At 35.5% G+C, this 13,101-nt stretch overlaps 1 protein-coding gene across 2 annotated transcripts in view; it reads left to right on the top strand.

Annotated features, from left to right (window-relative positions):
* Positions 1-13,101, top strand: part of LOC138315937 (neuronal acetylcholine receptor subunit alpha-7-like) — a 72,993-nt gene that overhangs the window by 56,423 nt on the left and 3,469 nt on the right. For both annotated transcript variants that reach the window (XM_069257355.1, XM_069257356.1), the window contains one exon: positions 1,480-2,024. In XM_069257355.1, coding sequence (XP_069113456.1) covers positions 1,480-2,024 — 545 coding nt within the window. The remainder of the gene's footprint in view (positions 1-1,479; positions 2,025-13,101) is intronic.

The raw sequence follows: 13,101 nt of genomic DNA, 5'->3' as shown, positions 1-13,101 counted from the left end.
TTTTGCCTTTTTTTAGACATGGCGGGTGGAAGTTACATCAATGAACTGACTGTGTCAATTTAATCAGTTGTACTATTATATCATGGTTTTGTCGCCACACCGTGCCGATGACCTATACCGGTCAGGTTGTTCTATTGTTAGTTAAATGATAATTGGTGCTGCAAAAGCTGTGATAAAATCTGCTTTAAAATAGGCCAATCGTATAGAGAATCAAGATTTGGTTGAAACTTGTAACATTTTGTCATGTAAGTTTTACAAGGAATTATTTTATTTTGATTTGAAAATTATTGTTAAACTATAAGCAGTCTGCCTAATTATCTGATTTACACAGGTACTTGATCATTTTCAGTAAATGACAATAAAATTATGACATTATTTTCCGGAAATGATGTAAAAGCTTTCTAGACATATAGTTCAAAAGGAAGTGATATACATGCTCCACATTTTGATTTTTAAGCATGTTCATCAAATGAAATCGATCGCCTATGCCTCTCTTTATACGAGTCATGAAATAAGCTGTGGTGTCCGGAAGCATTTCAGAAGAATTGCTACTTTACTCCTTTCAGGAAAGCTTCTGAACAAGTATTGACTTTTGGCGCATGCGCTATGGCGTTATAGTCCGACATGTTTTACCGAAATGAGTAGAGCTGTCAACAGCAGCCCCTTAATATCTTTCACTTTCATTTCCTTTTAGTTACTTAGGGCTTCTGAAAATGCAAGCGGTGCCCATGTCACGACTAAAATTGGTTTGGGTATAGTTTAAAACTGACTCGTGTACATAACACAGATAATGTGGTGTCTTAGTTTAGAAAAAAGTTCAATCCTGGCATGATTAAGGAATCCTAAGTGTTCTTTTAGAAATACATGTAAACACAACCAAAGATAGCTTTGACAGAGAAACAACATTACCACAGATCATGTATTTGTAAATATACCATCTATATCTAAATTAAGTATGCCTAGAAGCTACTTATCGTATAGCTGTGGCGAGTTAGAAAACACTCGATTTATACTTAAACGGAAAATCTTAATTTTAGCGAGTCAAAATTTCGCGACATCGCTGTGTGATTTATGTTTAAGTTGTTATTTCGTGGATGATTTTTCACTATTAATGTCCCGCGAAAATGTCATTCCATGGATCAGGAGTGACCGTCCTTTTTGACCTCAGAGGTTGATACCGTCTTGGCGGTTACTTCCGCCGGGATTATATTTTTCGCGACAACATGACTTAGCATAGATAGGTCTGATATAGAAGATATATACGATTCAATAAAATTCTTTAATATTCGTATCTATCATTCAGTAAACATCATTCTCTGGCTGCGTTCATTATTTTCGTGTTCTGTTACATACCAGTAAAATTAAATGAAATGATAGCCTGATTACTTATATTTTTTATATGTCAATATTATAACTTTCATACTTCATTAGATCTGGTGCTTTAAAAGATTATTCAACTTTTTGGTGTTTTGTTTGCAGGGCTTTCGGATACCATCCTCTGGGTATAGACCAAATGTTGATCAGCCTAGACTCGGCAGGGACATTAATATGGGAGCCGGGCATCGTGATGCAAACGATATGTGAGGTGAACATCGCTAAGTACCCGTTTGACAGCCAGAACTGTGCGATACGAGTAATGTCATGGATGCATACCAACAAATCGATGATCGTCGTAGTGGAGAAAAACAGCGTTGACATCACCGGTTACTATCCTAATGGAGAATGGGACCTTTTTACTACATCTGTGAAGGCGTACTCCCCTGAGGACGGATCTTATAACAGCGGGGAAATACTTCCCGGGGCGGAAGCTATCCTGGAACTCAGAAGGAGGCCTGTATACTACATCATATCAACCATACTGCCCATATCAATGTTGTCGCTGTTGAACGTGTTGGTGTTCATGCTGCCAATGAATACAGGGGAGAAGATGACGCTGGCTGTCACCGTGTTACTGTCGTTCACTGTCTTCATGAGTGTTGTTAATGACGTCATGCCTAAAACTTCAAACAGCATTTCCATATTAGGTAAAGTTATAAATATACATACAATTCAAGGCTATCTATGCAAACCACATGGTAAGACTTTTTTTTTTTTTTTTTTTTTTTTTTTTTTTAATTTTTACTAACTTTCAATTAAAATATAACAAATAAAGACTTTTCATCGAAGCCCCTATTTAAGTTAATTAGGTACGGTAAGCGGTTTTGTTTTCGGGATTGATAGTTTTTCGCGTTATTTCGCATGGAAGCTCAAACACGAATTGAAATGTTTGGTGATTAATTGTATAAAACGTAATTACCAAACGTAAATATGCTTTTTGTATATACATGGTTATCATAACCCATGCCGAATCCAGCATACTTTCTTTTCATGAGCACATATAATGCAATCATATAATATATGTAACCCTTTACATATTATTTACTCGGAAAATAAGGAACACTTAATGTAAAATATAGTTTACTTTTGTGGTGAAAAGCAAATATTCTATCCACTTAAATACATGTGCATTCCCGTTCTTCGAAACCTCTCAATTTATAAACTAGAAAGTAACTTTTATATCCAGGACGATTTAATTTCGCGATCTAGACTGGTGGGATTGTACTTTATTTGTGTTTGGAACAAGTTCGCTGTGATGTACTTTTGCGATTTCCTACAGCCCGCGATATATGCGAAAGAGTCATACGTGAAAATTAATTAGCTTACTGTATTAAATGCATCTGAAACGATTGTATAGCAATATAACAATAAATCCGTTTTTTTACATGTACTAGCGAAGCAACAGATAACTACTACAGTAATAAGTATACCATCAAGTACCAGATTGGTGCATGTATACTGACTAAATTCTAGGACAAAATGAAAAAAAAAAGTCATCATGTCGGCTGGAGGGATTATCATAAAATTTGAATTAGCTCAATTTCTTGCTAGAACGAGAACGTTCATACATCATGTGTACAAAGTAAATACTAATATAAATGCTACCAGGAAGAAAACTATCATCATCAAGTACCGGATAAGATTTTATCAAATTTTCTTCTAAGTATCCTTATTTGGACCCTCTCTGTACAGATACCATGCAATTGGGTTTTATTACTAATCTAACATGCCATTGGAAGCCAATTCCATTTCGTCGCCAGAACATGTGTAATGACAACATATCCTCTATACTCTCCATACTCCCTTGGGAAGCTACAGAAGTCCCCAAATTAATTAATACCAAACATCAAGTCAGTACCAGGCCTCATTAGAAACCCCTGTCGCCATTCACGTACTTGCCTATTTTCTTTTTAATTGGTGTGGTATACAAAGTCATATCGAAAGAGATGTAAATTTCTGCAACATATTCACAAAATGTCAGGCCGAGCAATCTACTGGATGCTGTTAAGAAACTAGGTTAAATTGTTGATACTGGATGTGTTATCAGTCTATCACATGGAGGGTTTTTACATATGTATGTCTCTCTACCTTTTATATAATTATTGTTACTGATAAGAAGAACTATACTACAGGTTCAATAATTCAGGAGGGAGCGAGGGTGGGCGGAAAACAAGAGTGTCGCACGATCGTATTATGGAGCCGTTATTTAAGCTCAAGATCGAGTAAACTCGGTCAACTACAACCAAAATCGAAGGTATATTGAAATCCCTTTGTAATAAAATGGAGATAGGATTTCTCAAAATGATTAAAACAGTACAAAAATAATGCCCGTCTTTTGTGAGCTTCCTCTGCTTTGCCTATTTCTAAGAAATACGCGTAGCAAATTATTAGAACAGTTCTTTTAATTTAACTGCAACGTCTGTAATTGACTGATGTTATCAGTTTTCTTGGTTGCGTAAATATGTGTGTTTCGAACCAGTTTAGTTAGGTAACAAGTAGATGTTTCGATCCAGTTTAGTTAGGTAACTGGTACATATTTCGATCCAGTTAAGTTAGGTAACTGGTAAATGTTTCGATATCGTTTAGTTAGGTGTAACTTATAAATGTTTCGAACTCGTTTAGTTGGTAACTGTAGATATTTTGAACATGTTTTGTTAGGTAACTGTAGATATTTCGATTATTTCGTTAAGTTAGGTAACTTGTAAATGTTTCGAACCCGTTTAGTCAAGTAACTGTAGATGTTGCGATCCCATTTAGTTAGGTAACTAGTAGATGTTTCGATACACCGTTTAGTAAGGTAATTGTTAGATGCTTTAAACATGACTGATGTTCTTATACTACGAGATTTAAGCACTGGTTGGTATTAAGATTGTGCGGTGTGTTGTGACTGGTTGGTATTAAGATTGTGCGGTGTGTTGTTACTGGTTGGTATTAAGATTGTGCGGTGTGTTGTTACTGGTTGGTATTAAGATTGTGCGGTGTGTTGTGACTGGTTGGTATTAAGATTGTGCGGTGTGTTGTGACTGGTTGGTATTAAGATTGTGCGGTGCGTTGTTACTGGTTGGTATTAAAATTGTACAGTGTGTTGTTACTGGTTGGTTTTAAGATTGTGCGTTGTGTTGATACTGGTTGGTATTAAGATGGCGCGTTGTGTTGTTAATGGTTGGTATTAAGATTGTACATAGTGTTGATACAGGTTGGCATTAAGATTGTGTGGTGTGTTGTTACTGTGTGGTATTAAGATTGTGCGTTGTGTTGTTACTGGTTGGTATTAAGATTGCGCGGTGTGTTGTTACTTGTAGGTATTAGGATTGTGCGGTGTATTGTTACTGGTTGGTATTAAGATGGTGTGGTGTGTTGTTACTGGTAAGTATCAAGATTGTGCGGTGTGTTGTTACTGGTTGGTATTAAGATTGTGCGGTGTATTGTTACTGGTAAGTATCAAGATCGTGCGGTGTGTTGTTACTGGTTGGTATTAAGATGGTGTTGTGTTGTTACTGGTAAGTATCAAGATTGTGCGGTGTGTTGTTACTGGTTGGTATTAGGATTGTGCGGTGTATTGTTACTGGTTGGTATTAGGATTGTGCGGTGTGTTCTTACTGGTTGGTATTAGGATTGTTCGGTGTGTTGTTATAGGTTGGCATTAGGATTGTGCGGTGTGTTGCTACTGGTTGGTATTAGGATTGTGCGGTGTGTTGCTACTGGTTGGTATTAGGATTGTGCGGTGTTTTTCTTACTGGTTGGTATTAAGATTGTGCGGTGTGTTGTTACTGGTTGGTATTAGGATTGTGCGGTGTGTTGTTACTGGTTGGTATTCAAATTGTGCGGTGCGTTATTACTGGTTGGTATTAAAATTGTACAGTGTGTTGTTACTGGTTGGTTTTAAGATTGTGCGTTGTGTTGATACTGGTTGGTATTAAGATTATACATAGTGTTGATACAGGTTGGCATTTTTGTGGTGTGTTGTTACTGGTTGGTATTAAGATTGTGCGTTGTGTTGTTACTGGTTGGTATTAGGATTGTGCGGTGTGTTGTTACTTGTTGGTATTAAGATGGTGTGGTGTGTTGTTACTGGTAAGTATCAAGATTGTGCGGTGTGTTGTTACTGGTTGGTATTAAGATTGTGCGGTGTGTTGTTACTGGTTGGTATTAGGATTGTGCGGTGTGTTGTTACTGGTTGGTATTAGGATTGTGCGGTGTGTTGTTATAGGTTGGCATTAGGATTGTGCGGTGTGTTGCTACTGGTTGGTATTAGGATTGTGCGGTGTGTTGCTACTGGTTGGTATTAGGATTGTGCGGTGTTTTTCTTACTGGTTGGTATTAAGATTGTGCGGTGTGTTGTTACTGGTTGGTATTAGGATTGTGCGGTGTGTTGTTACTGGTTGGTATTCAAATTGTGCGGTGCGTTATTACTGGTTGGTATTAAAATTGTACAGTGTGTTGTTACTGGTTGGTTTTAAGATTGTGCGTTGTGTTGATACTGGTTGGTATTAAGATTATACGTAGTGTTGATACTGGTTGGCATTTGATGTGCGTGTGTTGTTACTGGTTGGTATTAAGATTGTGCGGTGTGTTGTTACTGGTTGGTATTAGGATTGTGCGGTGTGTTGTTACTTGTTGGTATTAGATTGTGTGGTGTGTTGTTACTGGTAGTATCAAGATTGTGCGGTGTGTTGTTACTGGTTGGTATTAAGATTGTGCGGTGTGTTGTTACTGGTTGGTATTAAGATTGTGCGGTGTGTTGTTACTGGTTGGTATTAGGATTGTGCGGTGTGTTGTTACTGGTTGGTATTAGGATTGTGCGGTGTGTTGTTACTGGTTGGTATTAGGATTGTGCGGTGTGTTGTTACTGGTTGGTATTAGGATTGTGCGGTGTGTTGTTACTGGTTGGTATTAGGATTGTGCGGTGTGTTGTTACTGGTTGGTATTAAGATTGTGCGGTGTGTTGTTACTGGTTGGTATTAAGATTGTGCGGTGTGTTGTTACTGGTTGGTATTAAGATTGTGCGGTGTGTTGTTACTGGTTGGTATTAAGATTGTGCGGTGTGTTGTTACTGGTTGGTATTAAGATTGTGCGGTGTGTTGTTACTGGTTGGTATTAGGATTGTGCGGTGTGTTGTTACTGGTTGGTATTAGGATTGTGCGGTGTGTTGTTACTGGTTGGTATTAAGATTGTGCGGTGTGTTGTTACTGGTTGGTATTAGGATTGTGCGGTGTGTTCTTACTGGTTGGTATTAAAATTGTGCGATGTGTTTCACTGGTTGATAATTTATCTTTATCTTGCTTTGGTCCCGCAACTGATTGATGTTTTGATCAGTCATAATTTGTGAAGACATTTTTAAGTATGGTTCTTATTTGCTGGTAGGATTTTTGTGTCGACTGCAACAAAGGGCGATACATAGGTGTCACTTTGTCGGCGTCGGCGTCGTCGGCGTCGTCGGCGTCCGGGAAATGGTTCCCGTGTTATAACTGTAGTATTTATTGTCCAATTTCAACCAAATTTTATGTATTGATAATGATCAAAATCCGTCAGTACTGCAAGAGTTACGTGATCTGATAACTATTAACAATACTTTCAACTATACAAAACTATTTTTGTGATGCTGTGCAGGCGACACATCCACTTCTGTGGAATTCTTGTAAATCGTACATACTGATAATTCAATGTAAATACTATTGCTACTAAATAATTGTGTCTTGGTTAGTCATAGGTTTAATCAAGGATGTTTATGATCCTTGGTTTAATTGATTATCACACAACTATTTTATGCATTATGACTAACTTTCCTTTTTTTAACTTTCTCTTTATAATGCAAGGATGCAGTTGCATTTACTTTAGTGGCATATGTCAATATGTTGACACTCGTTATAGAAAAAATACTAAAAGCATAATGAAAGTAAATAAACATCCTGCTACTTTTTTTCCTTCCGAAACATAGCATTATATTGGTTTCAGCTGGTGATGCGATCACAACCCTTCTATTTCCGCAAACATCCACAGAGACATGATCATTAAAGTATAATTTTAAATTTAATCTACAGTATTGGAGAAATTCACGAAATAAACATATCATACTAGAATAAAAATGATTAAATATATTAATAAAACCCTTCATTTGTGTTAAATAAATATAAACGTTATTTTTATGACACCGATAACACAATCCATATCTATTGTTTGAATATGTACCACGCTAACCGTGACAGCATCCTGCTTTCTTCCAATATGTCATCTTTAGATATTGCTATTGAACTAAGATCAGTTACAGGTAACAAGGTCACGAACAGACCTTGCATGTTTATTATAGGGCAGTAACAAAATTATTCGCCAATTTATTAGCTTGTAGTATATCTAATTATTTTCAGAAATATAAAATTGTCTGCTATTGATTGTGCTCTCGTACAGTTTCGTTCAGGCAACGAAGGGACATAAGGAAAGCGTTGATATCAGAGCGTGCCCTTTAGTCAATTTCATTACAGGTTCACAAGTAACTTCAAAAGCTTGAACAATGTCAATATCGGGGTCAAACGATATCGATCCAAATTAAGAAGTTGATAATTTCTATAGTTTCCCTAGGCATTTAGCGAAGGTTGCTACCACAAATCAATTAGATCAAGTCTCTTGGAATTTACAATATATTAAGATGAACGCCGTATACAACGTTAATCAGCAAAATCTTGTTGACGCAAAATACTTGTGATATTACATATTTCAGAAGTCTTAATGGACTTCTGAAAAATACAGATGTACATGCATTACCATATTTTATGTAGGGTTTTGTTTCATACACCATATATATCCATAGGAAATGCCGGAGTTTCCTTTACTTTCAATTGTTATCACAATTACATTGTTGTTGTGACGTTTTTGGGAGACTGTCATTTGGTCAGTGGTGCAAGGCCAGGTTATTCCCATCATACTTTGTCGTGCCCTCTGTACAAATATAACACTACTTATCATATATGTATCGAAGTGAAATTCGACAGTCGGTTTAATATGCATACCTCCGCTTGTTTTTAAACAGATACATTGCATGTAATTTACTGTTGCATCGGTATTCTGTTTATAAAACGCATTAGCAATTTCAAATCAATATCATACCATATTGTTTTCATTCGATGTACACGCTATTTACAGACTTCTGAAATATCAGTTGCTGGGTAATTGTCAGGAAATATATCATGGATGTGCCACGTGATTCAATTATCAGTCTGTGAATGTTATAAGGTTTCAGAACTTTGCTTTCACTATCAGTGAAAATTTCCATGTGGCATGCACTCATAATAGTTTCACATTAATAAGATAACTTTTATCGGTGAAGTTCTTTGAAGATTTGGTGTTAATCATGGATTCTAATGCTATTGCTAAAACTAGACAGTAGATACACGTCTCAATTTGAATTCCTGATATACGACTTCAATGTAATAAAGTACAATTTACCTAGGTCACCAACAGCTTTACAGAATAGATACATCATTCCGTGTACAGCAGCAGTTTTCTTACTTGTTGTCAAATATATTAATTTGTGTTTAAGGTACACGTTTTCATTTCCGTCAACTTTAATAAGATTCGAATTACGATTTCAATTTCTGCTTATTTACGTTGACATGATAACAATGTCTCGTATTGATTTCTTTGTGTCCTTTTCCTTGAAGGAAACGTTGGTGCGCTACAGATGTCATTGGAAAAAAGTTAATTATTCAATAGGAGCCCACTGCATTACGTCCCTTAACACTCATCTACCTTATCTATGTAACCACTAGTCTGGGTTGTTCCGGTTCTGCAGTGCAGTGGTAATGCATACATGTACAATTTATATGCTACGGCTAGTTGATTTACTGATTTACTAAAGCTTAATCTGAAAATAAAAATATCACATGGTGTCATTCATTTAAGAAGAAACCTTAAAAACCTGTGTTAGTTCCTCCAAATAAATCTTGGTGACAAAAAGAGTGATTTGTAAGGTTCAAACACTGTATATTTTATTTAAGGTAACCACCGTTGCTTCTTGGTTTCCTTTGAAGGATTTCGTTCTTTTTTGATTTTAGATTGATAACCTTCAAGTAAACACTCGAAAAGCTGTCCTTGAAGATTGCGAAGACGATGTCAGAAGCGGCGAGTTGTAAAGCGAATATAGATGGGCACGGATAAATGTAATACGTTTGCCGGGATCCGGATAGCGACGTTACAAACGTATGACGTCATAGAAGGGAAGTCTACGTTAAAAGTGAATTTTCATAAAATCTCTGATATACCGTATACCGGCTATCGATGTAATCTCGAAATTATGTAATGAAGAATAGTAATGCATGAAGCACTCGTATATATTAACAAGAAGTATTTTTTTACACGCAGGAGGAGTCAGATGTGTTATTAATTTGCAATCTAGGTAAATCACTTCCGCAAATGGAATTTATCGATATTTAAACCGGGTCTAAAGTTAATATGCAGTATTAAAGGTTAATACAGGAGGAGTCAGATGTGTTATTAATTTGCAATCAAGGTAAATCACTTCCGCAAATGGAATTTATCGATATATAAACTGGGTCTAAATTTAATGCGCAGCATTAAAGGTTAATATACTAGTAGTTATGAGGTAACATGTATCCAAATTGGCGTAATTTTTTATGTCATTGACAACTGCAGTTTCCCTTGATGCTCCACCGCCGACAGAGCATAAATGATGTTCATAATTTGAACAATAATTTGTGTTAAATCGTGTGTATATGTGTATAATGAACAATAATAGTAATATAAAATTATTTATTTTGCCTTTGGTGCATGCGCAGTCAGTAGTTTATTCAATATAGGAGATGCTGCCTCGGATTTTTTTCGGGATGCAATTAATTATTTTTAATATTTATCTTGAAATAAAATTAGAATCTCAAACTTTTCAAAGGTGGTAATGGGGTAAAGTAAGTAACTTTTGCAACCGAAGAAAAATACAAAATTGCCTGCTCCTGTTTTTAATAGAGAAAAATACCATTTGTCAGCGGTGGGGCATCTTTAACAATTGAATTCATTTAAATGTCATTGTCCGTATAACTTATCGTATCAAACTAAGATGAAAAACGATGCTATTATTCACTCATCGAGCCATACCCATGAAAAACACGATTTCTTTCAGTATGTGCTAAATGTGTCAATATTAGGATATAAGGCTGCGCTTCAGAACACTTAACTTTATATTTCATTCATTTTTTTTTTATTTCAGGACTTTGTATCCAGTCGTAATATCAAAATGAAATTGTATTATTGCTCCTAGTTACAAAATAATACAAATTTTGAGAATGAGCATGACCAATACGTGTAAATCAAAACAATATTAGTAACAATGACATTTGTTATTTATTTTTCCCTCAAACATACCGTTAATATGCCAACATCAGTTGTTTACATTTACCTGCTCATTATTTTTTTATTTCTTTTATTTCTTATTACTTCCTGTCAGAGAAACTGATGATGTTTTTGAAAATGAGTAATAATTTAAAAAAAAAAAAAGCTTTATGAACAGCACGACGCTTAAATCTGATATATTTTGGTATCACTATCTCTTTGTTTGCAAACTTCTTAACCCACGGAAACTAAAAGGCTATAATTAGATCAGCAATAATCAGTAATTGGAAGTTATAGGATAAGGAAGGTATTCAATTTAACTTGTACTTTGAGAAAATTTGGAAAATTATTTATGAAAACTAATCAACGATTTCCAGATATGTTTCATGCTAACATGGAGATAATGAGGAATGATAAATAAGCACATGCCAGCTTAACAGTAAGCGGTGTTACAGGACACTAAACAGTGGTCATTTTCACGTGATACAGACAATGTTATCTCATTCAACACTTTATGGATATATCAGTTATTAACTACATTATTTCTAGATTACCAATAATACATGACAATAGAACGACCAACATTGCAGTACAATGTATTAGCAACATTGTATTTTATAAAACAATTTATGCAACCAACACTAATATTTATATTACTCATATTCCGATTAGTGACAATTCAACATGAGAAATACTATTGAACTATGCGGCTGAGATAAAATGCTACGTTTCACACGAACAGCTCCTGGTTACGTGGTTCGTGTTTGCCAATAGATATCGGACCCCTATAATTTTCTTGCTATGATGCTGAATTTGTAAGTGTGTATCAAACTCTACGTCAAATACTGTCCGTCATAAATCAATGCTTTTTATCCCTGGACATCAATCAAAACGCTGGGCTTTCTTTAGCAGACATTTCCCTTTGGATCTCCAAATGGACATCCAAAACGCTGTTTTAGAGGTCAAGCAAGGCCAGCAATATTTTATCGCCGGCACATGGCACAGGGGTCAAGGAATTAACGATATGGACATCATGAGTACAAAAAAGAGAGGAACCTTCTCTTAGACCAGATTCGTTGATAATACAAAGAAGAACAAAACAGATCAAGGACTTCTGGAATCTTCATGGAACAATGTTGCTTTCATGACATGAAGTGAGCTGCAGAAGGAAACTACACACAACAATTTCCACACAGTTTTATTAGGCGGTAATTAACCCAGTTTTGTTAGGTGCGTTAGTTCACTTGAGTTATTTCCCTTTTGAACAAGTTCCCCGATGATACAGACAATACATTTTAATTGCCTAGCTCAAAGGCTTGTCTGAGTGTAAAAGTCATCCACACGTCATTTACAAAAGAAGTAGTACTTTGTTTCAACCATGAATGATACATAGTTATTATCTTACCAATATATTCCCTTTACATTAAACGATGCGGTCATCCATGTATACCGTCTTCTTTACGTATCCACTTCCTAAATAGTCTCCTGTTTCATAAGAACTTAATTGAATACAGATCAATAACGCCATTAAGGGGATATAAAGTCGTATTAAGGTAGTGTATAATCGCTTATCGTGATAACTAATCCTTATGGTGGCAGATTATACAACACTTGAGCTTCATTGATAATTTCCAATATATTAAGTATTTGTTTACACGAATGCTTGCCTGACATATATATGTTATACTGGCTTGGTGTACGACACGCTGCGTGTACACTTATAACCGAAAGTATATCTTTTTCTATAATTGAATAAAGGCGTTACATACAATATGACTATTACGAGAAGTAAAATAGATCACTGTGAATAAGGCTTCTGAACTAGCCCAATGTTGAGCAGTATCCTATCATACACCCATTTTGACTGTTAGGTCAGGTTTCGGAATATTTTGCTTGACAAACTATTTTGCCAGAACCATATTTATGTATGTCGTGCTGTTCACAACATCACTTTTTAAAAGTGTTTTTGTCGTTACACTTGTTCCTTTCATTTACTATATGACAAACATCATTTATGGCCCTGTCAGAATTCCGTGTATCTCATTACAATATTCATTTTAGCCTATAAGTATGTCAAAATATCTTGATGAGTATATTGTAAGACCGCAACTACGTGATAATGAGCTTCATATTTAAAAACAGCAAAACGTATAACCAATAAACTATAAATATTGCATTTTTATTTATATGAATACTTTAAATATTGAAAGAATATTATAAGATTATGTGTTGATGAATATTATTGAACCAATTCGTTTAACGCAATGGAAACCAGAGCGATATTAGACACTAGGTTCGTTGATCTTTGACATTACTTGGTGATTAAGCAAAAGTACATCTTAAGAGATTTCCTCTTCTGTGAAACTGATTTAAATTATTCATTTACCA

This window comes from Argopecten irradians, chromosome 2 (genome assembly GCF_041381155.1).
Source record: "Argopecten irradians isolate NY chromosome 2, Ai_NY, whole genome shotgun sequence".
Classification (NCBI taxonomy): Eukaryota; Metazoa; Mollusca; class Bivalvia; order Pectinida; family Pectinidae; genus Argopecten; species Argopecten irradians.
This window is presented reverse-complemented; position numbering and strand designations above follow the sequence as displayed.